This window comes from Neomonachus schauinslandi, chromosome 3 (assembly GCF_002201575.2).
Source record: "Neomonachus schauinslandi chromosome 3, ASM220157v2, whole genome shotgun sequence".
Taxonomy (NCBI): domain Eukaryota; kingdom Metazoa; phylum Chordata; class Mammalia; order Carnivora; family Phocidae; genus Neomonachus; species Neomonachus schauinslandi.
In genome coordinates this window covers 183,954,250-183,981,364 of record NC_058405.1, presented here as the reverse complement: position 1 = coordinate 183,981,364, position 27,115 = coordinate 183,954,250, and the positions used below count along the sequence as shown (strand labels likewise).

The following is a 27,115-nucleotide window of genomic DNA, read 5'->3' as shown; positions in this document are numbered from 1 at the left end:
GGAAAGAAAAGAAAAAGAAGTATCTGGTCAACTCCAAAAAAGAGACGTCAGAAAAAAAGCCTCCCAAAAGGTAAGATGAGAGAATAAGAAGAGGTCAGAGGCTGCAGATAGCTCATGCTTGTGGGTCAAGGTGTGGGAAGTTGAATTTTATTCTAATGAAATGAGGAGACATTGAAGAGATCTGATCAATGAAGTGACATGATCCCATTTTACGTTTGACAAGAACAATTTTGGGGTTGTGTAAAGCACGAATTGGAAACAGAAAAGAATGGAAGCAGGGCAACCATTTGCTGGGGGGGGGGACAGATGTCATGTAAGTCAATAGAACTCTGCATTCAGGTCTGGCAGTGGAGATGGAGAGAGGAGAGCCAGTTCAAGACCAACTTGGAGGCAGAGTTGATAGACCTTGATGAATTGGAAGTTGGGGAAGAGAGAGACAGCAAGGCTCGCTCTTCAGTATCTGGCTTGAATGGCCAGGTGAATGGTGGCATGTGTTGCTTAGAGAAGATGCAAATAATTGGGGGAGAAATTTTAGAATTTTCAATTTTTGACCTGCCGATTTCAAGATTTGTGCTAGCTGTCTATGCCCATGTGCCATGGTAAGTGCTTTGTCAAAAACTGTGAAGGGTCTGAGAGGGTACCCTATAGGCATATAGGCACATTCTTCATGTGTATGACCACTGCAGGAACCCAGGCACCTGGATCAGGGGAAAGAATTCCTCATTGATATTCACAACCAACTCAACAGCCAGAGTAACATTGCAGCATCTACCTCCCACACGCAGACCCATAGGCAACGAGAAGAGAGCTGATGGAATCTTTCTGAGAGGCAGATGATATCCCATAGACAAGGGACAGAGAATGATGGATTTTCTGTTTACGGACGGGACAAGGACAATCATCCTCTTGCCCTCCTGAAAGGAGAAGAAAAAAAAAAACAAAAAAAACCCTTTGCTGCTTTGAGATGAGATTGAAACAATCCTGAGTCCTCACCCTAATCTTTTGGAATTTAAATGCCTCTTTCCAAGAGGCAGAGAAAGCCCAGGTGTCTTCAGCTTTTACTAAGGATGTCTCCACGTTCTGGGCTTCATCCCTTTTGATGTGTAAATACCTATGGAGGGAGGGCTTCAGTAATCCTGGTACTTTGGGACTTAACCTAGGAAGCTAGCCCTGCTGTAGGCATTTGGCAATCTCAGGAGATGAGAAGATCAGACAGCAGTTTACTAGCTACAGATCTCATTCTCATGGTATGTGAAAAGTGAAATGTTTCCAGGGAAGTGAAAGTAAGCATTCCCTATCTTTATTCTGTATTTATTTCCATGTCTCTGGAGGCTAGGGCTTTTTACAGAAGCACTGAGAAATCAAGGGAGTTTAATATCCCCACAATATGCCACTCTGGCACTCAATAAAAAATCAGATCCAAAGATATAAATATAAGTCCTTGGCAAAATGAAGGCATCCAGGACCATGCGAAAGAGAACCCTAACCTTGACAACCCCTTGCAAATCCTCTCTGTTCCAGACTTTCACTCTATCACGAGGCCCCTCAATTCCTTGATACCTTGCACTCTCTCCACTAGAGGCACCTAGGGACCCTCAGATCCCTCCTGTCTCACACCTGGGCCCTCAGGAAACTCCTCCTGTGCCAAAACGGATCACTTAGCCATTTTCACTCGGATGTGGCCACCTCCAGGATGAAGGTGTCATACAATAGGGCCCAGGAAAGAAATTCCACTGCTCTGGGAGTCTGGTTAATTGCCACAGGTTGTACAGGAGTGAGAGCAGATGGTGAGTCTAATGGAGGAAGAAAGGTGCACACAAGAAAAATATATAATTACAGAGAAATAGCAGAAGAAAAACAAGGCACAGGAGCACAGAGATCTCAAAGTGTGGGGGCTGGGGGCATGGGAGGGGGAGGAGGAGCTTTACTGGGCACCCCAATGAAAACTATTCACAGACTATTCACTATTTGACCCAGGGAGAACCTCACCTCGGCACAGAAGCCAAGAGAAGCTCCAAGTGGTGGATCAGGCAACTCAAAGGAAGGATGATTCACCCAGGAAGTCAAATGTCATGACAAGTGTCCAAAAGGCAAGCACCGAATGTGCCCAAACCTCCGGACCAGAGGGTAAGGCTGGTGACAGAATCTTCCATTTGAATGCTCAGTGTGGGAGCGTCTCTCACAGAGCAGGCACAGCATTAGAGGGATGTGTAAAGGTAATAGTAGAAGGAGGGAGAAGTGCCGAGAAAGTTGGTGAGCTGTGTGTGACAAGAGGGAACAAAGATCTATTGCACCTGAGGAGATTTTGTGCGGAAATAGCTCTATCCACACGGCACAGCTGACCTCAGCTGTGACCTTAGGCAGCAGCTCTCAAACTTTTTGGTCCCAAGACTTCTTTACACTCTTCAAAATTATGGAGGACCCTACAGACCTTTTGTTTCTGTTGTTTATATTTATCTATATGTACTTCATTAGGAATTAAAACTGATCATTCAAAAATATTTATGTGTTAATTCATTTAAAAGTAACAGTAATATACCAACTACCTGTTAACATAAATAACATATTTTTATGAAAAACAAATATATTTTCCAAATACAAAAATTGGTGAGAAGACTGGCACCATTTTACATTTTTACAAACCTCTTAATGTTTAGCTGAATCAGAGACAGCCGGATTCATAGAGCTGCTTCTGTGTTTGATTGATTGGGATACATTGCTTTGGTGGGAGGACAGGAAGATAATCCAGCTTCACAAGGATCCGTAGTTTAAAAGGATGGAGTATTTTAACAGTTTTTTGAGAAAACTATGTATGTTCATCTCTGATATTGCACCCAAAGTCAAGAAGGGATGGTTTCATAAAGGTTAGTTGAGATGTAGCATCTGAAACCACATCAACTAACTTCTTATACACCTCTGAAACTAATAATTCACTACATGTTAATTAATTGAATTTAAACAAAATAAAATTTAAAAATTTTTTTAAAACTTAACTTTTTATACTCTTGCAATACAATGCATTATGCTGTCTTGTATTTTAAATGGATCTTTTACTTATGCAGGATTTTATAATATCTTGGACATTTGGAAAATACTGGTTCACTGAATTCTACAGTGAGCTTGCAGCTCAATCACACAAGTATTTTTCTTGAGACGTTCATGCTTCAAGATGTAGTGAACTTCAAGATGTAGTTTTATATGAACTCCTCAGTTTTCCACACAGACTATTAAGAAGATGTATACTCAGGGGCGCCTGGGTGGCTCAGTCGGTTAAGCATCCGACTCTTGACTCTTGGTTGCAGCTCAGGTTGTGATCTTGCGGTAGTGTGATCCAGCCCGCATCCACCTCTGTGCTCAGCAGGGAGTCTGCTTCAGATTCTCTCTCTCTCTCCTTCCCGCTCACTCTCTCTCTCAAATAAATTTTAAAAATCCTTATACTTATACTCAAGGGTAGAAATTTAATAAATTTAATAAAGTTAATTTAAAGTTAATCATTTTAACTGGTTCATCAAGAACATTCTTTTTTTTTTTTTGAACATGCTTAAGTGAAACTGGCTTTTTTATTTTTAATGGTCTGTGGCAGGGAAGACTGCATAAGATTTAGGGGCACTGGTTTGATTTGTACTAGGGCACGAGCCGCTTTACCTGCCATGACTTTTGCTCCATGTGAGCACATGTCAACATAGTGAAAAGGCAAAGAACATCTTAGTATGGAACCAATTTTGACCTCAAAGATCTCCTGAAAGGGTTTCTGGGATATCCCAAGGATTCACAACTTCAATTTGAGCCTCTGATCCAGGGACTCAGACGACTGCACCTCACTAGACGTCTCCCTTGGTAGGGGACGCTCTGCTGCCCAGCCTTGCTCTGCTCCTCCCCACAGTGGCAGGTGGACCCAGTGGTAGAATCACTCTCAGGAAGGGTTATGGAGGTTTTCAAGCAAGACCTGGAACCTCCAGCCTTCACCGCAAAAGGTCTTTCCTGGGACTTCAGGAGACTCCTATGGAGCTTTCCAGGGGCTTTTTCTGAGATCTGAAAGAAATGTCTTTTCTTTTTTCAGAAACCAGTGATGACTCTTCAGAAATGAAAGAAGAAAAGAGCCCCCAGGAGCCACCCAGCGCACCACCAAGCATCCTGCCTGGTAAAGAGGAGGGACTGCAAAGTCTCAGAGGGCCATCCCCAGAAGCCCAAATCAGAACTCTTCGATCCTAAACCAGTGTTTCTCAGCCCTTTTTCCATTATCATTGCCCTAAGGAGCCCTCTTAGATACTTTTTCCTAACCATGAACACAACCTATATTTTAATACCACAAATATATTATATATCCATTTATGTTTAGATAGATAATTATCTTGAGGAAGAATAAATATCTATCTGTATATGTCATACATAAAAAGAATAAGATTTCCCACCCCAATCCCCAAATCAATTTTTTCTACCTTGGGGCAATACCACTGCTGCTGAATGTGTTCTGAATACATTCATGGTGCTCTCCTGAAAGTGCCAAAGTCATGGAACAAAATTTTTCCTAAGATCTGAATTTCCATGTTTCTCACTCGACCTTTGTGGGAGAATTGGGAAGAGCACAACTTATCATAACACAAATGTAGTACTATAACCAACAGAGCAGTTGCAGCTGATATCGTTGTGGGCATGAGCTGACAAACGGTGAGGTGAATCCGCCCTCACCACCACTACCATTGTGCATTTGCTACCACTATCCTCAGAAGGGAAAAAAATATGAACATTCTTCTGTTTGCTGGCGATGTGGTTGTGGTGTCACTAATTCACAGAATGCAACTCTCAAATGACAAGTATTTATTGTCAGAAAGAATGAGTTAAATTTGACCACCTTGAAATACAAATGATCATTTCAACAGCTTCTCCCACATTGCACTAACTTATATAGTAATATTGCAAATTTTCTCATGGATAATTTCATTGGATTTGTACAACAATCGTTGGAGAAGGTTGAATAATGAATTCAAATTTTACTGGTGAGGAGACTGAGGCATGTAAAGGATGAGTGGGTTTTTCCAAGATCCTGTGGGTAAAGGATGGTGGCACAGGACAAGCACCTTGGTCCCCTAGAACTCTCTTCAGATCCCATCATTCCCCATTATAAAGGAAGGACAGAAATAATACTGTCAAAACTTTGCCAACTCAATATTGTCTGAAATGAGGTGGTCACAAAGTTTAAAGCCTGTTTAAAATGACTTTCTTTCTCATTATTTTCTAGATCCAACAAATAATGGAAATAAACCATCTTTGGGAAAATCTGGGGAAACACGTAAGTGTAAAGAACCTATTTGGTCTCTGTTAGGGTGGATTTGATGTTACTTTTTTGGGTTGTTAACACTCTTCTACGCTACAAAAGAGACATCCTAGACCATAAAAAGATTTGTGCTTTTTAAAACAGTGATTTATTGATTTTTTTCAACCTAGAAAATTTTCCACACTACAAAAGCAATATTTAGCCGCCATTAGGATTAGCTTGCTATGTGGGACAAGAACCGCCCTTCCCCTCAAAAACCAGTGGCTGAAATAAGAGAGCTTATTTCTGTCTCCTATGTGGAGGTAGGCGGTCAGGGCTGGCACCATGCACCTAGAATCTCAAACTCATTAGTCATTGCACCACCAACTTCAGAGTGTGGCATCCCCTCACTGGGGTCCAGCCAGCGAGTTTACATTCCCACCAAAGGAAAGAGGCAAGGTCTAGGAGGGCATGTCTCCTCCACTGGAGGAGGTTGCCTTTAGACATTCTGTTACCATTTCTTTGCTACGAGTGACCTGACTACACCTGACTGCAAAGGAGGCTGGGAAATGTCACTTTTTTTTCTTGAAGGACCCGTATCCAGCTCGAAATCAAATCACTTGATTAGCAAAGAAAAGCGAGACCAGAGAAAGCCAAATAATCAGCAGTCCCTGCCCCGGACACCATGGTGGTGAGCATTGCTCGTGCTCTCCATTATTTCCAGTTCTCCTCTCTGCCTTGGATGCTGCATTTCCCAGCTCCTTGCAGGAGACAGGGCCGTGATCACGGGTCTGGCCAATGAGCTGGTACGAGTGTCACTTCTGAGTCAAAACACAGAAGAGTACTGAGCAGCTCTCTGCACTCCTTTCCCCTGATTGCAGAAGTGTGTGAAAGAGGGAGATGCCAGAAGGCCAAGGCAGCATGGGTCTCAGCGCCACCGCAAAGGCTGCTGGGAGACTCCAAATCCCGCAGGGGACTCTGTGTAACTGAGACTTACACTGTGAACGTGAAACCACCAAAATGTGGCTTGTGTGATACAATGTTCCCAATAAAATCCACAGAATCTGTACGGGAAGTTATTAATCAGGAAGTGAAACTCCTATTTCATATCTGCTTTCCCCACTTTGTTTCTACACCTTAGAAATATGCATACATTTATCTCATTCTATACACATAGAAGCTCATACTATATGGTCTATAAACAGTTTTTTCATTGTGTATTTAATACACATATCTGCATATCAATGTTATCTGTTTTTCTTTCTTTTAGTTATATAGCACATTATTGTATAATTAGCAATTTAGTTTAAATAATAGCCTATATGATGGACAGTTAGGCTATCTCCAATTCTTATATGAAAATAGAAACCATGTTTGTGTGTGTTTATACCTTTGCACACATGTCCAGTAATTTCCTCCGAGTTAATTTCTAAGTGTGAGATTACTTGGTTAGAGTCTGCACATCTTTGATTTTGTCTATGTCAGCAAATCGTTCTTCAGAAAATGGGATTGTTTACATTCTCTTTGATAATATGAGTGCTCATAAGTGCTCATTTTCTACGTCCTCATCAACACTGGGTAGGATAAAACATTTTAGGAGATGGGAATCCTTAAAACCAAACAATACTTTTTTTTATGATTAGTTGTCTAAAGACAATTTTTAAATAAATGTGTCATTTGTCTTTCCTCTTTGAGTATTTTCAACTTATGTTCTCTCCCATTTCCCTAGTGTTCTATTCCTCTTTTGCTTTATCTAGTAAGGATATTAACTATACTTTACATATACTGCAATTTTCCTCATTTTTTGTCTTAATATTATAAGGATGTTTTTTAAAGTGTGGAGATTTTTTATTTTTTAAACAGTCAAATCTATTCATCTTTTATTTTTATGATTTCTGCCCTTGAGTTTTAGCTAAGTAAATCTCTTATATGTAGCTTATAGTGATGTCTCTATTTTTCTTCTACTCTTGAAAAACTGGTTATTAAGGTGAAAAAAATGGCATATTGTATTTATTTTTAAATGGCATATTTAAATGTTGATAATTTGGTGTATCTATTACTTCTTTGTTCAATCCTTGTTTATTTCCAAGTAAAATGGAATACTTTTTTACATAAATTTATTTATAAAGTATTGACATTTCAAGCTTGAAGATCAATATTTATAGCCATAAGAGATGATTTTTTTTCTGTTTTAGGAAAGAGGACAGAAAAATACAACCTGCCATCTTCAAAAAGAAGACAGGAAAAAAAGCTCCCAAGAAGTGAGCAAGAAAAATTAAATTACTATTCCCTTGTTCATCATGGTCCTTACTGGATGACCAGCATGGCCTCCTCTCCTGCTACATGGCCATCTGGGTATCCCTGGAGCACAGCCAGTCCCATCCTTGCCCCCTAGACTACCCTGTTAAAGGACCTCTCCTCACAAAAGAAGGAGAACCCAGAAACCGTGTTGGTTCCAGCAGACTTCTTTTCTCTTATCAATGGGAGGGATAGGGTGGAACTGGACAGAAGGTGTCAGACAGTTTTGAGATTAGGACCGTGTCTAGTCTGGCTCAGAGCCAGGATGAATAGACAAAGCAAGTCTTGATGGGCAGGCAGGATTCAGACTCCCAATATCAAACTGGAGTTAGATTTGGAGTCACAGAGCATTCAAAATCACCTGAATTGACTCATGCCTGCTTATCCTGTGTCTACTCCATGCATGAAAATTGCATTATTTGCAGTTTAGGAAACAAAATTTTGTGAAACTGCATTTTCTGGTTCCTCTGCTTTATCTCTCTGCTTTCCTTGTCACCCTGAACTCTCTCCCTCCTACTTTTCTCCTTCCCTTTTCCTTCATTCTTTTACTCAAAACCATGTACTCAAGGTGTGCCAGTCAGTAAGGATTCCCTTGGATTCTGGGCCATTCCGTGAGCACCCGGGGAGGGCATTTCCCCTCAGCTCTCAACATGCATCATGACATGAGCATCACTGCTTTGGACATGCTCCAAATTTTCCTGCTTGTTTCCAGTGCCTCTCAGTCTCAGGGTTTAACCTAGGAGGGAACTCAGATCTACTCGCTTGCCCTCTTTTTCCTCTTGTCTCTTCCTCCTGATTTCCAACCCCATCATCTCCCTCAGCCAGAGAAACTTAGTCTTTGTCATATGCTGAGTTTTCTTCTTCTAGGAAAACTTCACATTTAGACCTCCAAACTTGTATTGTTAGCATATAAAGGTAATTTTTGGAATTTAGAAATCCCTTGGGCTCTCAACAAGTTCTGTGTTTCAAGATTTTGTGTAAGGTCTCCAAAACAGTCTCAACTGAGGAGTGACATCTCAGTTCTAGCCAGCATCTGTCCTTGCACAGATACTTATTGATTTAATAATTAGGGAACCATGGGCCATTGTGATTTATAAAGATAAAAAATACATCATTTTAATATTTTCAAAAATATGCTCCCCTTATATTTTCAGTCAACAAAGGCAAATGGAGTGTGAGGTATGTGTCAGGTACGTGTCCCAGGTCCTATGGGTTCAGCAGTGAGCAAATCACAAATACTCCTGCCCTCATGGAGCTTACATTCTAGTTGATGCATGTATAATTAATAGACAAAAAGAGAAGTTGAAGGGGAGAAAGAGAAACAGGATGAAGTATTGTGAGTTTGGGGAAGAAAAAAAGATACACACAAAAAAGAAGAGGAATAACTCTAAGAAAATAACATAAAAGAGAGGTATAAGAGTAAGGGATTTCCTGAAAGGTTGAGGGCTGGGGTATGAGAGAGGAAGTCACTAACAAGGGGAGGAGGGGGTTCACCGGGGACCCCAATTTAAACTATTCACAAATCACTATCCCATGGGCAGCCTCACCTGGGCACAGAATCCAAGAGAAGCTCCATGTGGTGGATCAAACAACTGAAAAGAAGGATGATTCAACCAGGATCTCAAAGATCATGACAAGGGCCCAAAAGGCAAGGACTGAATGTGTCCAAACCTCTGGACCAAAGGGTAAGCTGAGGACTGAATCTGCCATTCGAATGCTCAGTGTGGGAGGGTCTCTCATGGGGCAGGCACAGAGTTGGGTATTGTGTGAAGGAAACAGCAGAAGGGAGCAGTGCAGACAAGACAGCAAGGAGTTGCTGGACTGAGAGTGGTTGTGGGAAGAAGTCAGTGCAGTGCTGCCAACATGCAGGTCAGCTCAGCTGTGCCACGTGGATTCAACGTGACCACGTCCCAGTGTCTACTGTTTACATTTCTGTTAGTAGAGTCACCACTGCTCCACTGAGTCTGGGGGCTCCTGTCTGATTCAAGCTTGCTCCATGGGAGGAGTGGCACCAATCCTCAAAGTGGACACACTCTTAAGAGTATTTCTTAGTGGCTTATTTCTAGAAGTGAAGTGGCTTAGTCAATATTTAAAATTAGCACATACTGATGATCAAATTGTTATCAGTTTAGTCTCCCATTAACATCATATGGATGCTCTTTTTCCTCCACCTCCACCAAAACTAGAAATAATAAGACTTTTCTGTGTTGACAGATTAAAAGCAAAGAATGAGGGGCGCCTGGGTGGCTCAGTCGTTAAGTGTCTGTCTTCGGCTCAGGTCATGATCTCGGGGCCCTGGGCTTGAGCCCCACATCAGGGTCCCTGCTCCACGGGGAGCCTGCTTCTCTCTCTCCCACTCCCACTACTTGTGTTCCCTCTCGCTGTGTCTCTCTCTGTCAAATAAATAAATAAAATCTTAAAAAAAAAAAAAGAATGCTATTCCACCCATGTTTTCCTTTGAATTTCTTTGCATTTTGCATGTGATAGGTTGTATTACTGCTCACTGATATCCCTGAAGGTTATATACCCTTGCCCTGTGGACTCCAGTGTGGCCATGTCACTTGACTTGGCCAAAGAAATGTGGGCAGAGATGTGAGGGTCCCTTCAAGGCCAAAGCTTTAAGAGCCTGTGTATCATCTTTTTCTCTGCCATGGGACCAACAGTGTTCTAGAGAGAGGTTGTTCTGTCCCCAGGATCCATGTATGTCAATGACATGGAACTTCATCTAACTTGTGATGAATGAGTAACATGAAGGAGAAGTACAACTGGGTTGTTCTAAACCAGCACTTGGCAAACTTTTTCTAAAAGGGGCCAGATAATAGTTCAAGCTTTGCTGGCCATACAGTCTCTATTGCAACTACTCAACACAGCCATTGTAGCATGAAAGCAGCCAGAGACAAATATATAAGCAAATACATCTGACTGTGATCCAATGCACAGTGGCCGTATCGTAGCCAATGAGGTTTATCCGAGGCGCGATAATTGCTAATTGAAAAAATTTTTTTATTTTTTATTTTTATTTTGTTAGATTTTATTTCTTTATTTGAGAGAGAGACAAAGAGAGAGAGTGAGAGAGAGAGAGAGCATGAGCAAGGTGAGGGACAGAGGGAGAAACAGACTCCCTGCTGAGCAGGGAGCCCGATGCAGGACTCAATCCCAGGACTCTGGGATCATGATCTGAGCCGAAGGCAGACGTTTAACCAACTGAGCCACCCAGGTACCCCAAAACTTTATTTTTAAAAACAGGTATTGAGCCAATTTGGCCATCAGGCTGTCGTTTGCTGATACCTGTAATCAACCACTGAGATTTGGGAGGATCACAATTTACCATAACATCATCTAGCCTATTTCTACTAAGATACCTGTTTTTTTAAATAAATTTTGTTACTAGAATTTTTTCTTTTGAGGATCACCTGTTCATATTTGCCCATTTTTGTATAGGATGATTCATTTTCTTAAATCTATTACAGAAATGAACACTTTATCTTATTGCAATTTTTCTTATTTTATTTGTGTCTTTTAACTTGAGAAATTTTTGGTTGTGGAGACTTCTTTTTTTTTATTTAGACAAATCAGTTTATCTTTTCCAAGAGGATTTATGCCAGAGTTTCTCAACCTTGATACTGGCATTTGGAACTGAATAATTCTTTGTCATGAGTGCTGTCCTGTGCATCATGAGGAGTTTGGCAACATCCCAGCCTAGAGATGCCAGTAGCATCTTCCTCCCAGCTGTGAGAAACAAAAAGATTTCCCAACATTGTCAAATATCCCCCAGGGGACCAAATCACCCCACATTGAGAACCATGGCTTTATGCCCTATATTTCTTCCTTAAAAAACCCTTTCTGTGTTATGTTTATAAGGTTATATCCTTTATCTACTTCTATTGTTTGTATTAAATACATATATATTATGGATATAAGTATGTTTGTATTAAAAACATTATATCGATTATTATATATTATATTGATATACATTAATTTATGAATATACAGCATCTATAATATTTTTGGCCTTCCTATTTATTAACATGAGCTTGCTATTTTTCCGTGATCAATGCTATAGTATTCATTTCACAAGACTCATATCTATCTTGTTTCTCCAAAGCGGTAGAAAGACAGAAAAAAATTACTTTAAAATAGTTGATATATAAAGCATATAAATCTATGTTTCAAATTATAGATGACACTAATTTTTTTTCATTTTTTTAGAAAAGAAAAGGAAAAAAAATGTCAGTTCAAGTTCAACAAGAAGGTGTCAGAAAAGTATTCCTCCCAAGGGTAAATAAGCCAGATGCAGGGCCTGTCAGGCTGCATGGCGCCCTGGCCAGATGCTAATTGTTTGTCTCCCTGTCTTCCTCCTCTTTTCCCTCCCATCCTTGTCCTCCTCTGCCTAGGTCTCCTTCACCTGCATTCTTCTCCACTCTAACAAGGTGTCACACCGGACACTCCAGGTGAATGCCAGTGCATACCTTGTGCTGCCTACCCAATCACCTGCTTCTGCACTGGGATGGATTCTTCAACAGAGAACCCACCAACAAAGACCCAAAATGTTTAAGAGAGAAAGACTGAACCCATGAGTCAAGTTCTAACATCAACTTCTACTTCTTTCATTCCATAGGGTGAAAACCCTTATGGAAGCAAGGCCCTGATGGTGTTCCTATCTGCAGAGAACTGAACTTTCTTTTCCTGTGATAGACAGGGGTGCGAGCCTGGTCTCTGTGGGTCAGCCCCTTGGCTTGCTTCTGCCGCCTGCACCCTGAGGCCTCTTGGGGTCACTGTCCTCCTCTCTTCCTCCTCTTCTTCCCCTCCTCTTTTTCTGCTTGCTCACATTTTTCTTCTGCTTTTGTGACACATCTTCAACATCATCCCCTCTCCTTCTGCCTTCCCTCTATGCTCCAGTGACATTGGTCTTTTTTCCCCCATGAATTTATTGAATTTATTGTTGAAGTAGAACAGGGGTTACTTGAGGTGGGGTCTACAGACTGGTGCCATTGACAAGTCCGTTTGTGGCAGGTCTGCAGAAAGAAGGAGCTTATAAATTAACTGTGACACTGGACCACCTGTCTTTACAGCAAGACCTCCTCAGTGGAGATGCCTTGATTTCTTTTTTTTTTTTGAGAGAGAGAGAGCGACAGAAAGCGAATGCGCCTGCCGGGGGTGGCACCAGCAGAAGGAGAGGGAGAGAGAGAATCCCAAGCAGGGTCCACACCCAGCATGGAGCCCAACATGGGGCTCGATCCCACGACCCTGAGAGCCTTGATTCTACTTTGATCAAGCTGCTGTCTCGTCACACGCTAACATGTTGAGTAGCACTGGTGTAATGTGCCTAAGAAAAATGCACGTACCATAAATGTACACCTTGAGGAATTAACACAAAGGAAAAGCTCATATGTATCTGGCACCTAGGTCAAGAAACACAACCTAACCCACACCCACAATCCAACCCCTACCCACACCCTGAGTGTCCCCACCAGCCTGATTTCTGAGAGCCTAAGCCACTTTGACACTGGATGCTATGCCCCCCTTTCCTGCTCAGGACTTCCTCAGTGTGTCCCCCTCACACACTTCCTCCCCAAAGCTAATCCCCCCTTGCTCTCCTTCCTTTTGCTTCACACCCTCAGGCCTCACCTTGAACCAAGAATTCTCTGTCCCAGCAGGCAAGGGTAGGTCTCCCTGACATGCCTTCATAGAGCCTAGTGTTTTTTTTTTCATGGCCCTTGTCACAACTATAATTAGCTGTTAACTGGGTGAAAGTCAAAGGAGATCAGTAAGCAGTCAATCTTGCTCATTGCTCTATGTCCAACTTCTCTGTGCCTCACACAGTTTATGCTTAAATAACTATCAGATCACTACATTATCTATTCTTCTTTACAAAGTATGAATACCAATATCAGAACCTCCATTTACTCATACAATGCAGTATGAGCTCCAGTGACTGCTACCATGGAGCTCCAGACCTTTCCCCAGGCCCCGTCTGTCCATGAAACATTTTTATCTTGTGCCTTTTCCCGATGTTCATCTATCCAATCAGTAATTAACTTTTTTTCCATTCTGCTTTTCCTTGTCTCTGTTAGGCTTTCTTTTTGTTTCCTCCACCATGCTTTTCATTTCCATGAACTCTCTTTGTTAATTGCTTACTTTTCATAGCAGGTTCCTCATTGTTTGCCCACACTTATGAATGGTGATCTCATAGATGTGGGAGAGCAGCAGGCAGGCCTTTCCCTCGGGGTTCCAGCCTTAAAAGCCTGTTTGCAAGAGGAGCAGGTGAGACTAAGCCAAATGCAGGATGACTGGGAACAGATCAGAAAGCTGTCCCTACTTAGGTACACGGTGGTGTCTTTGGAAATACTCAGGACACAAGGTCCTGCCTGACTTGGTAAGCTGCCTGCACCAAGTAAAGGAGAGAGTTCTGCTTGTGCCCACAACTCTGCACCCTGGCTTGCTGCCCAGAACTGCCAGTGCCACCCACTGTTCCCACATCTGCTTGCAAGCATGTCTGGGACATCTGTGTTTTGGGACCTATAATGTGCCATAGGGAATTAAGGAATTCATTCCATGAGACAGAAAACTATACAAGGTCCCCAATGCCCTGCTAATCCCCCTTGGGGTTTGCAATAGTCCAAAGTTACCTGTGGCTCTGCCTGGTCACCCACATTAGGAACCCCCAGTGGCAAATCTTCCACTCAACTTTGACAGTAATATGCACTTACATAACCTTGCTAATAAACTGCACAGCCAAGATTATAAGCCCAACCAATCTGGCTCCTGAGGCTGATCTGTCATCCCCTGGGCCATATTTATTTAAGTGGGCAGAGTCCGGAGACAAGTAGTGGAGCCAGCCATTCCATGCAAGAATGCTGGCTGGCTCTTGAAACTAAGTTCTTCCCACCCCCTCATTCCTACCCAGGCTTGCTATAGCCCCTGCCCTTCCAAGGCTGGGCATCTTCCAGCGTTCTGTTCAGGGGAGAAATCCCCTCACTTCTCAGGGATCTCTGCTTTCTTGTCTGACTCTAGTTCACATCTTTCCAAAGTAACTAATGATTTCTTCACCATTGATGCTGCTCTGTTCTCTTTCCAATGGTGCTCTTGCTTTCTCATACACTTCTTTTTGGCTCTTTTTTTTTTTTTTTACGATTTTATTTATTTATTTGACAGAGAGAGAGAGAGAGAGAGAGAGAACAAGCAGGTGGAGCAGCAGAGGGAGAGGGAGAAGCAGGCACCCTGCCAAGCAGAGAGCTGGACACAAGGCTTGATCCCAGGACCCTGGGATCATGACCTGAGCTGAAGGCAGACACTTAACTGACTGAGCCACCCAGGCACCCCTCCTTTTGGCTCTTTTAATAAGTATCTGAGGCAAGAGAGAAAGTTGGACTCGTTGTTCACCTAGCCTTATTCCACAAGTAACATCCTGTATAATGCAACATAAGCCATGGGCAGAGTTTTCTCCTTGCTCCTGGAGAGAGCTCCTGCAGTCTATCTGGAATGAATCCACCCACAGTGAGGCTAGAGCAAAAAGAAGCAGGAATTGCTGATATTTATTTTAAACTCTTTTACAACTGCTTCTCCTGAATCAATATCCCACATCCCTACTCAGGGGTTCACAGTTGCCAAATCTCTCCATGTGCAATTCGCAGATTAGTCTAGAGTTCTTGGGGTTTTTCTTTTTTACTCATAGAGGAAGAAACAGAAAAGCAATAAAATGAAAAAGGACAGCAAAAAATGAAGACTGACCCTAATACCTCAACACTAAGCACCTCACTCATCCTGCCTTGGTTTAAATCAGGAGATAAGATTATAGACAAAGACCTTTCCTCCAGCTACATGAGCACCACAAAATATTTTGAGCAGGCAACTTCTATTAGCACAGAGAGATAAGCAGGATGCTTATGGAATAAAGGAAACTTAGGTGATGGCCAATTAGCTTATGAATTAAAACGCACTCACCAAAGAAGCCCTATATGTTTTACTAAACATTTTGTTTGATGTAGTGTTGGTGGTGATGGTTTTGTTGATCAGAAACTGCTCTGTCCATGTTAGCTAATCTGCCACTCAAAATGGAAGACCTTCTGCCAGTTAACCAGAGGTTGCCTTCTAGTGCCATTTACATGATTATTGTTGTTATTACTATTATCAGAATTTAGGGAAAGGAGAATCCATGAAGGAGATAGAATGAAGACTGAGCAACACTACACTCTTCTACTTTCCCTTCTTCTTTCAGAAAAACCCGAAGATGAAACTGTGGATTTTCTCTCTCCTGAACTTCCTGTGACCTGTGGTGAAGCCAAAGGGATTTTATATAAGGAGAAATTGAAACAAGGTGGGTTTCTCGGTCTTCTGCTCTTTGGAACCCCTAGAACCACTGGAAGAGAGGGAAATACCCATGTGTTTAATCATCCAGGAAATAAACCCTGCAAGCTAGGCTGCAGAGAAGGAAGTGCTTATTAAGAAAGAATTTTTGGGCGCCTGGGTGGCTCAGTTGGTTAAGCGACTGCCTTCGGCTCAGGTCATGATCCTGGAGTCCCTGGATCGAGTCCCACATCGGGCTCCCTGCTCGGCAGGGAGTCTGCTTCTCCCTCTGACCCTCCCCCCTCTCATGTGCTCTCTCTCAAATAAATAAATAAAATCTTTAAAAAAAAAAAAGAAAGAATTTTCACTTTTCTGTATCATGGTAAACCTGGCAGCTGAGCCACTCCACTCCCACGTGGAAGTCATCCATGGACCCAGTGGCTCTACTTGCCACATGTAGATGTCACATAAGATGCAAATCCTCTCCCACTCCCACACCACTCCTGCAGGCTTCAGGGCTTCCTTCAGTCTGAGAAAGAAGGAATCCAGACTCCCTTGCTACTGCTCCCTCCCCACAGGGAGTCTCTCTCGACCCAGGCAGGTGGAACAACCACAGTTAGGGATTTGAGGTTTAGGGTTAATTCACAGAGAATGAAATTGGATCTGGGAATGGGCCGTCTTTATCTTACAGGATCCTCAGAGAAGTGCATTCGGAATGAGGCAGGGGTCTGGTTCACACCAAAAGAATTTGAAATCGAAGGAAAACGGGCAAATACAAGGAAATGGAAGCAGACTGTGCATTGCAAAGGAAAGACCTTAGAAGAGCTGCTGAAGGTATTTGACAGGGAACAGATGGGTGATGGGTTTAATTCCTTGAAGGATAAGTGGAATTTCAATAACAGAAATGTGAAGGAATTTCCATTGGGATTCCACAGCATGATTGAGAAAGAGCTAGATTTTTCATAGAAAAAAGTTGTGGGTGATAAAGTTAGGAACACAGATTGGTGGTACTCGCGGCGGAGAACTTTAAATGTGAGCAAAGGGTTGTGAGGTCAGAAGAAGTTTAAGAAGCTTAGCCTGGGGATATTGGATGGGGTGAGCTGGGAGTAAGCCAGATGGAGACACAGACCTCCGAGAGCTTCCTTGCGCCCTCTGCCCAATAAAGGCCTCCTTCCAGACCCAGCTCCATCTGGATGCCTGGGTGACACTTTTCCAGACCACCTTGTCTGTGGACAGTCTCTCCTCTGTACTTCCCCAGCTCACACACTATCCTGTGAGCAACAAACAAGGCTATTGGTCTTTGTGATCCCAGAACCCAACACAAAGCCTCCCCAAAACACTCAAAAAGTTATCACTGTGATGGAATCCTAAGGACTTTACCTACAGAAGGAGAAATGGAGAGGGGAAAAGTGGGTGAGAAAAGAACTGGGAAAGAAGGACGAATGGGTCTTGGGTTTGAGTAATGGGACAAAAATGATTTTATCAAGTGAAGTCCAGAAGAAGAACTGATTGGAGGATGGAGCTAATGTTTTTTTCAGACACCTTGGGTTTGAGACCCAGTAGGATGTCCAGGTACAAATATTCACTAGGAAGTGGGAACTTCGATGTGGACAAAAGAAGAGCCTCTAGAATAACCTCATTCACTGACCCCTTCTCTCTTTCAGAAAGGACTTTTGCTCTGTCCTCCAAGAATAAGTGTCAAGAGAGAGGTAAAGAGCAGATGAATTTCTACCACATTTTCAGTCACCATGTTGCAGACTCTCTGCATCCAAAGGCTCACCTTCGAGTCCTCAAGTTCCCTAGCCCTGGGTCACCTTTACTTTCAGGCATTGCATCTTCATGACAATGGCATTGGCACACTGATACATGTATGTGCCATCATAATTTCATAGTTAATTTGAGATGGGGACACAAATAACTCTTAAAATAAGGACTAGGACAAAAACTGATGATTTACGTGTTTTAGACTTGGATATTTGGATGAATACAAATAAAAGGTGTCAGAAATAGAGTGCTCTAGTTTGAAAAGTAATTATGAAATGGAGATAGACAAGAACAGTATGTGAAAGAGTAAGACGACCATCCTTGATTGAACACAACTATTCCTCAATTCAACGAGCTCATTATCAGTAGCAGCAAAATGGAATAGTGTTTGAACTGAGCTTTGTCTCGGCAGAGCATCCCTCCAGGTGAAAATGGCAGTCATCATTGTCTGCACCAGCTGCTCCTCCTCAGCCTTCTTCACTTGCTTAAATATGTCCTCCAGATACAAATCTCATTCATGAACTTCCCATGGTGCCTTTTGCATGTTACCCTGGAGGCTGGCCTGACCTTGGCTGGATTCATTCAAAGTTCAAAAAGACAAGGCGTCTCCCAAAGCTGTTTATTGTATAAAACATCTTTTCCATGCTGATTTGAAATACCTTAATGTGTACAGGGGTGTTCCTTGTAATAACCAAAAATTAGGGAAGAATACAAATGCCCATCGTAATTATAAAATAAACTGATACATCTAGTAAATGTGTTTAAAAAAAAATGCATGGGTATAGACGCCTCCTCAGTCAATGGAAAACCACCCAAAGGTTCTAAGGTCAAGAAAGCTTTCAGAAGCTTAAACTAGTAATAGTAGTAGTAGTAGAAGGAGCCCAATCTTGTTTATGTGACTATGTAGGTCTATGATTGAAAATATATCTGAATGAATTGGTTATTTTGGGATAGGATTATATGGGACATTTGCCTTCCATATTATACATTTATGTACAGGTAGAATTTTTATAATGACCATTTATTACTTTTGTAACCAGGAAACAAAACAATAAAGATATTTTAAATCCAGAGCATTAATTAATGGCCCCAATATTATAGTTCCTTCTCGCTCAGCACATTATAGTCAGAAGCACACTTGACCCGACATTTCAGTACTGCCTATTAGCAGCCACATTGGGATAATGAGATAATCTGTAATGACTACAAATGGATGAATGCAGGCCTTTTCTTCAGCCACATTATCTAATACATCACTGTTGCTCAGCAACATACCCTGTCTCCATTGGTGTCTATCTTTGTCTCTGTGTACTATCAAGAAACCTGATGCTGATATTCCAAACATATGTTTTGTGACTTCCCTGGGGGACGCTGCTCCCATAACCCAAGGTAAAATGAGCAGCTGGTACAAAGTCATAGGCTCAGGGCCTGCGAGAGCCTCCATCTCTAGAAGGGCCCAGTATGAAGACAGCAGTGGCTACTCTAACGGTGTATAGTGGGAACTAAGGAGAACAGTTTATTTGCCTTTTTTTTTTTGGACAGATTCTAGAGCCTTTGATTAAAGGGATTCTCTTCAAAGTAGGCCAATTTACAAGTAAGCATACATGGACATAAGTAAAATCTATAAATGAGGAATATGTTACCCTGAATTCAAAGGCGTAAAGATGTTGGGCAATAGTCATGGGTATTGAGAGGGTTTTTCAACAATTGTTTCTTGACAGTTTCAGGGATGGAGCAGCCTTCAAATGACCAAATAATGCCCAGAAATTTGCTGAGCTGATGGGGCCTTGCGCTGTGTGTAGATAATGGCCTATCCCTTTTTGTGAGCTCCTTTGTGAATAATTATACATTCTGAATGAGTATGTCAAATGAAAACAATGTCATCAATGTGGTGTTATATTTGTGCTCCTGGGGAAAGTAGGATGTAGTTAAGATCTTGCCTGCAGAGGTTGTATGTGATGGTAAAGCTGTTGAGGTACTGTAGGCAACCATGTAAAAGTAATGGTGTATCCCTACAGAGGTGAAGGCAAGCTGCAGCTGAGATGCTGTTGAAAGAGGCACAAAGCAGAACTTCCTAGCCAAATCTGGGACAGCGAACCGCTTGCCAGTTGCCAAGCAGTTGGTGTCAGTAATTTCAATAATACTGGGTATAGGGACCTTAATGGGTGGAGCTCCTTTGCAAGTAATTATATCCCACTAAATTTAAACAAGTTACCCTCTATACTTTTAGGGGCATTACCAAAGATAAAATAGAGGACAAACAGGTATACCTCACTTTAACCATCAAAACTGTTGCCTTGCCTAAATGCCCCATGGTCATAATACTCATTGCTCTAAAATATCCCACAGTGGGCATGGATGTTCTTACCCAATGAATAATGAAGTAAAATAAAGTTTTTGACACATAACAATCAGTCTTAAAAAAAAATGGAACCCATGGACCTTTCCCTCTCTTAAAAGAGTTAGTAGAATCCAGTATAAACTTCAAGCATCAAAACTCATGATACAAGATCTACTTCAAACAGGAGTGATTACCTCTGCTGTTTCTCTATTTGACTGCCCAGTTTGGTCTGTTCTTAAACTTGGGAAGAATGAATGGTGCCTCCTGGTGGATGACTGCAACCTCAGTGCCATGGCCCAGCAGGCAGCAACACTAAAGCATAAGCCAGTTAGTGGAACCAGTTAGCAAGCCAGAGCAAGAGAATACAGACCCCAGTCACTAAGACTCCTTGCTTGTTGAGCCAGTTGTCTTCTGATTGCCGGCAAGGAAGTGGGATCAGCCCTACACCAAAAACTGGGTCCAGATATCAAAACTGATGATGCACTACATGCACCAAGAGAGTACGGAATGATTTATTACTCACATACTGAGGCTTTCTAGGGAGAGAAGGGCAGTCTCCCAAGCTGCTGTGAAAATGGCCTGAGTAGTGAGGGGGAGTAGCCCAAGGTTTTATTATGGCGGGTGGGGGGGCAGGGTGAGAATTCCCTTGTGGGGGCAGAGCTTGTCTGGTTTGAACTTCTCACTGGGGCCAAGAGGGGGAGCCCATGAGCTTCCTTAGCCAGTGGCTGCCCTGATGTGGCAAAAGGGAAAGAGGGAGGAGTGGGACTTGAAGCTGTCAGACATCAAACATAAAAGCAAGAGTCAGAACGCGGCTGTGGCGCTGTAAGTCCTTTCTCTCTTTCTCTGTCATATCATGTGTGTTGGAAACTGTTCCACTCCAGAGCCTAGGGAAAGGGGTGTTTTGTGTTGGTCACAGCCTATCAATAACCAATGTTGTAGTTGGACCAGCCTTTGTGGTTCTTATTATAATCACAATATGCCCTCCAGCACTAAGCATCAGGAAACTGGGAAAAAAAAAAAAAGTTTATTATTTACAGGACCTGGAAATTACAAAGTGCATCTGGGGCCATACAGTGAGGCTGTGGAGAGATAGATGGAGAGACAGATAGAGGTAGAAGAAGAGGTAGAGAGAGAGAGGGAATGAGCATAGGTTTGAGGTTCTGCCTTTATTGGGGTAGAGGGTGGGGGCCTAGGGTTTCTCTGGCTCAATCTTTATTGGCGAATTTAAAACATAAGAGCTAGAATTTAAAGTGTGGGAAGGGGTGGGGGGAAGGTGGCCCAGGGGCACCTGGGTGGTTCAGTGGTTTAAGCATCTGCCTTCAGCTCAAGTCATGATCCCCGGGTCCTGGGATCAGCCCAGTGTTGGGCTCTCTGCTCAGTGGGGAGTCTGCTTCTCCCTCTGCCTCTGCCCCTCCCCCTGCTCTCTCTCTCTCAAATAAATAAAAATCTAAAAAAAAATTAAAAAAACAAACAAGTGGCCCAAATAGTCAGTTATTGAAATGAACCGAGATCCCTAAAACAAAGGAGTCTCAGTGAGGATTGGTGGCCTGGCTCTTTATCTAGTTGTGTGGCTGGAAATGTTTACTTGAGAAATAGCAAGATAGCTGTGTTTATCGGGGTGCTGGAGCAATCAAGGCTTCAGTTAGGCACTTGCATTACAAAAAAAAGGGAAAAAAAAAACTATCAGTGCTCACACTACAGAGGGGCTGGGGCTCTGGATCCAACTGGGGTCTCAACTAGAAGTGGGTAGGTATGGGCTACTTGGGGAACTGGGGTCTGCACCCTGGACCTGGGCAGGCCAGTCAGAGGGCAAGAATGGCCATAGAGTGTCAATTCCAGGGACAAAGAAAAGCAGACCGGGAAGTTCAGGATAGGAAGGCCAGAAAGATCACCTGAACTTCAGGGCTGGTGGGGAGCCCTCTTTATGGAGTCCTGGGGCCCCTGTAAGTAGAGGAATTTGCTCAGGAAGCCTCCCCAATTAAGACAGAGATGAACTCATCCCCAAGTCAAGGGGAATTTTTACTCTGGCTGAGTGGCTAGATTTTGTTTATTTGAGAGAGTGAGCATGAGCAGAGAGAGGGACAAGTAGACTCCCCACTGAGCAGGGAGCCAGACACAAGACTCGATCCCAGGACCCCAAGATCGTGACCTGAGCCAAAGGCAAATGCTTAACTGACTGAGCCACCCAGGCACCCCTCTGAGTGGCTAGTTTTGAGAATGGACAAAACATTTCCATCCCTTATGTCCTCACCCAGGTCCTTGTACTTCTGTTGTGGACAGTTGAGGGTAGTGGCAGGATTTCTCTTTTAGATATGACTGATCCCCAGCTCCTTCAGTCCTTTGCTCCAGCTCCTGATGGTCTATTTCCCACCTTTTCACCACCTAGAAAGATGCCTCTTCCTGACTCCTACCTTTAGTGCAGAGAAAACACGTCCTTGTGTGTGGAGCCCCACTGTCCATCTTGCAGGGTCAGGAGTGGAACCAGGGGCTCCTGCCTGTAGGTCTTTATCCAGCAGTAAAGATCACTTGTAAAATTTACTGGTTCACAATTGAAGGCCATGAGAAAGACAATGATTTCAAAGGCCCACAAAAAGACCCATTTATACAGCAGCTCTCTGTCTTTATGTTTCTGTTTGTTGGCCATAATGTCAGGAACTGTTCTGGGTCTGCCCAGCATGCTTGCCTGGGATGACACACAGTGGACGGAACAGCTCTGAACCCAGGCACAGGCAGCCTGGGTGCCAGTCTGGCTCAGGTATTAAGTTGTGTTGACTCTGCAGAAAAAAAAAAAAAAAAAAAAAAAAAGCATCTCATCTTTCCAGACTTGTAAAATGAGGAGGTTGCCTAAAGCTTTGTGTTTTCTCAAATTTTCATGTACTTCCAAGCCATCTGGGATCCTGTTAAAATGGATTTCAATTCAGTAGGTCTGCATGTCTCCCAGGTGATGCTGATGCAGCTGGTCCTCAGACCACACTTTGTGTAGAAAGGGCTTAAAGGACCTTCCATCCCTTCCAGCTCTGACAGGTGTGGTTCAAGGGGCAGCTTGATGATTCTTGCCATTAGCCCTTCTGCGACTGGAAGAGCCAGGCTCGCCCTCCATCAGCACTCTCCCGGAGCGCCGCGGTCAGGCAGGTTGGAAACATCCACTCTGGAACACACAAGGATGGTGTATTCCAAAGCCCCTTGGTGTCAGTGCTGATCCCAGCGCTGCTGCATTATCTCCCCTTCCAGTGGGAAAACTCCAAGGAATGTGAGGTGTGCTGTAGAGGGGGACCACTGCTCTGCTGTGACACTTGTCCAAGAGCCTTTCATGAGGACTGTCACATCCCGGCTGCAGAGGCGGAGAGGTTAGTGAGACCCAGCCTTGCCTTTTGCATGCAGACTCTGCCCAGGCTCTGCCTTTGGTGGCTCAACTCCAGGTGGAAGAGCAGGACCCGTGAGCGTCGTGGCTCAGGTGTGACCCGGAGTCTCGGGATGGGGCAGCAGTCTAGGTTCCGTGTGGTATCATGACAGCCTCTGGTTCTGAGTCTGTGACTGAGCCACCTTGACTCCACCTTGCCACTGCCCCTGGGTAGTGTCCTCTCCTAGTTTTACGACCCTGACTCCTGTCCCTGGGGATTGAGGATGGGAAACACCAGCTGTTTATGTTCTGTGCTTTTTCAGACAAGGCAGGAAACGTGGCCTGGTTCATGCATTTTACCACGGGCTCGACGGGCTGATAGAGGCCTGGGTCCCCAGGGGTTAAGGCCCAGTTTTGACACTTGGGTGTGACAGGCAGGGCGCCTTGTGCTCCCAGCAGCTCAGCTGGGGAAAGGAGAGCACACCACTCACCCTGACACCGCCCTGCACACACTGAACCCCCTGTTGCCACCCTCCATGGGAGGAGGGTCGGGGGCTCAGGCCCCACGTGGGGTCTTGGAGACTCTGGGAGGTGTCCCCTTCATCTCCCAGCTGTGTCCATCGGCCATGCCTGAAAGGAGGATGGTGGCAGCCGTAGGAACAGGGGCTGTTTCCAGGGGCCTGGTCCCTGCTCACTTATGCCTGACCTCTCAGGAGCCCATGGAGTTGCACCTTCTGCAGGATAAAAGAGTCTTCGGGAAGGCAGCAGTGTCACGGGGAATCTGAGGTCCTGGAGAGGCAGATGCAGCCTGAGGAGCAGTTGGTGAGTTGGGTGCCAACCCCAAGCCTTCTCCTTACCCCGGACATGTGAGAAGTCCAACAGGTAGAGGGGGAAGGGAAGGGCGCCCATGGGTACCTTGCTTCCGAGGATGGCGATTCGGTGCCCAAACAGAGTCCAAGCAGAGTTCGACACACCCCACGGCTCTTTGGCAAATGTGGTTGGACGGCTGGCTGTGTCTGGCTCTTCCTGCTTGTGCCCGTCTGTCTGGGCACGGGTCCGGCTTCGCTTTCTCCGAGCTGCATTTCCCTTTAAAGCTTTCTTCACATTTTACAGAAATGTGAGTTCCTCCTCTTGAAGGCCTACTGTCATCCACAAAGCTCCTTTTTTGCAGAAACCCCACCTAATGTAAGTGACATTTTATGATTCTTGTCCTCCGGGCATCTCTTTTATGTAAAGCTCGTTCTGGAATTTGGGAGTGTGACTCCTAAGGGCACTGCTGTTTGCAGAGAGCAGGTTTAGTTGCAGAGTCTGGAGGGGGACAACCCGGTTCAAACTCCACCCACCGCGTCCTGGTTCTGGGAACCCCGGGCAACTAGCTCCGCCTCCCGGGCACCTCAGTTTCGCCTGCTCTTCAGTGGGAATGTCTTTCTTACAGACAGCAGAGGGTTTAGAGCACCTTCTCAGGAGACTTCAAGTCCCGCCTCTACCATTTTTTAGCTGTGAAATCCTGGATAGGGTGTTTAACGTCTCCCTCCCTTGGTTCCCTCACCTAGAAAATGGGGGTAATTATAGGACCTATCTCATAGGGTTGTTGTAGGATCATATGCTAACTTAGTGGCGGTGTTCGGAGCGGTGCCTGGCGTAGACGAGTCTGATGCTAATATCATCACTTCTGTTGTATTTCAGTTGGATCCCTTCCAGGAATAATGGCTGCGTTAATATCACCCTTTTGGTGGCTTTGTCCCTAGATTCGAGATTATGGAGAGCCCTTTAAGGAAGCCATGTGGTTGGACCTGGTTAAGGAACGGTTGACTGAGAAAGTGTACACAGTGGCGTGGTTTGTTCGCGACATGCGCCTGATTTTTCGCAACCATAAAACATTTTACAAGGTAAGGGGTGTCTCCTGTTTCCTCTGCACCTCCTTTCTACTTTTCCCTAATTTCTGGGGCAGCAGAACGTTGAGAGAATTGTACCAATCTCGTCCTGGAGAGAGCTCAAAAGGAGTGGGATTACAGAAGAAAGAGGCCTCTAAATTCCAGGGGTGGAGAGGAATTCAGAAAGGACAGCAAGCAGGACAGGGAAGAATCCTTGTAAACAGGGCCTGAAAATCCGTCCCTGATTGTAGGACGAGCGGGATAGTCACACTGAGAACAGTCGATCTCATCCTGCCTCCTGTTCAAACGGGGAGGAAAGGTAGTTCATGGCTGCATTGTTTTCCATGCCTCAGAAATACAGAAATAAGTGAAGGAATTAAACTTTATGAAATAACTTAAACTCCCAGGATGCTCATGCTTGGATTTTTTTACTCCTAAATTCCCCAGGGGACCCAAACCTACAGAACTGTCCTCAGATGGTGTTGGCTTTGTCCTTTGTCAGTAGCAAGAGTTGAGTTATCTTGCAAGCCAACGGGTTGTCAACTTTAGTCTATTGAGTTTATCCTGATTTTTTTTTTTTTAAAGATTTTCTTTATTTATTTGACAGAGAGAGAGACAGCGAGAACAGGAACACAAGCAGGGGGAGTGGGAGAGGGAGAAGCAGGCTTCCTGCCGAGCAGGGAGCCCGGTGTGGGACTCGATCCCAGGACCCTGGGATCATGACCTGAGCCGAAGGCAGACGCTTAACGACTGAGCCCCCCAGGCGCCCGAGTTTATCCTGATTTATACTATCATTTGGGTAGATATTTCTTGGGAGATATCTAAGGAAGATTTCCATCTCCACCCAGCCTCCTTCCCTTCCTCCATGGCACAAATTGGCATGTTCATGAACCACAAATTTTTAACTGGTGTCTGCACGTGGAGCTGGAAGGAGAGTCTACCCAGGGAGCCCCCTCCAGGCCTGGCCCAGTTTCAGCCTCAGAGAATGGAAGGCTCATCTTTCCTTCAGAGGCTGGGCTTTCAAGAAATGCTTTATCTCTATCTATTTTACCCCAAGCTCAGGCTTTGCAGTGATCAAAATCAGCTCTCCAGTCCTGACCACCTGTCAGGTCCAAGTTAGGAATCGGGCAGAGCCTCGCTCATTTCAATATTTGTGGTATCAGCATCTCCCCCTGCCCTGCGCAGTCTGCCTGGATGCTGGGGAAGCACAGCATTCGGGACAGGCAGGGAGGGGCTCCCCCCCAAAAATGCAAAAATGCAAGTGATTTTGGTGGTCCTAATTCTTTGTCCTCAGACATCTGTTTGCTTTTATTTCTCTTTCAGGCTTCCGACTTTGGTCAGATAGGACTGGACTTGGAGGCAGAATTTGAAAAGGACCTCAAAGAGGTGTTTATTTTTTGCAAAGCCAATGAAAACAGCTTCCAGACTCTTTGACCCTGTTCTAGAAAGACTAAGGCACCCCAACTTCAGGATCCGGATGACATGACCCTGGCCATCTTTAGACAGTCAATGAGTCTGGGATGCTATTGGTAGCCCTCTTGACTCAAAGCCAGAGCCTTCATACCATCATCATGCCTTCCTTTTTGTTGTTGTTTCTTTCTACACCTAAAAGAAGTATGTGTGTGTGTGTGTGTGTCAAATACACCTCTAATCCCCAGCCAACACCACAGGCCTCTTCCTTGCCAATATGTCCATTTCTCTTCTCCCACAGTTATCTATTCTCATTTGCTCAACTAAACTACATGGATAATAGCTTCAGAATCTCTACAGTCCTACCACTATGAAAAAGAAACTAAGTTGAATCCTAAATTGTGTGGAAATTATTTTGATTCTGTTTTATATGTATATTCTGTTATATAGTGTTTCTGTTATATATATGTATATATATATATATATATATATATATATAATATATTTCATATATCATTGCAGAGAGTATTTTTCAGTATTTTGCACCT

At 43.9% G+C, this 27,115-nt stretch overlaps 1 protein-coding gene and 1 pseudogene across 1 annotated transcript in view; both read left to right on the top strand.

Annotated features, from left to right (window-relative positions):
- The window catches only part of SP110 (SP110 nuclear body protein), a 35,411-nt gene extending 8,820 nt beyond the window's left edge, over positions 1-26,591 (top strand). The window contains exons 6-19 of the mRNA XM_021682970.2: positions 2-70; positions 1,978-2,127; positions 4,061-4,141; positions 5,240-5,290; positions 9,094-9,237; positions 11,762-11,830; positions 15,771-15,869; positions 16,530-16,672; positions 17,503-17,547; positions 23,175-23,290; positions 23,997-24,105; positions 24,397-24,468; positions 25,032-25,172; positions 26,481-26,591. Coding sequence (XP_021538645.1) covers positions 2-70; positions 1,978-2,127; positions 4,061-4,141; positions 5,240-5,290; positions 9,094-9,237; positions 11,762-11,830; positions 15,771-15,869; positions 16,530-16,672; positions 17,503-17,547; positions 23,175-23,290; positions 23,997-24,105; positions 24,397-24,468; positions 25,032-25,172; positions 26,481-26,591 — 1,400 coding nt within the window. The remainder of the gene's footprint in view (position 1; positions 71-1,977; positions 2,128-4,060; positions 4,142-5,239; positions 5,291-9,093; positions 9,238-11,761; positions 11,831-15,770; positions 15,870-16,529; positions 16,673-17,502; positions 17,548-23,174; positions 23,291-23,996; positions 24,106-24,396; positions 24,469-25,031; positions 25,173-26,480) is intronic.
- Positions 10,481-10,587, top strand: LOC123324373 (annotated as a pseudogene).
- Positions 26,592-27,115: the final 524 nt, after the last annotated feature.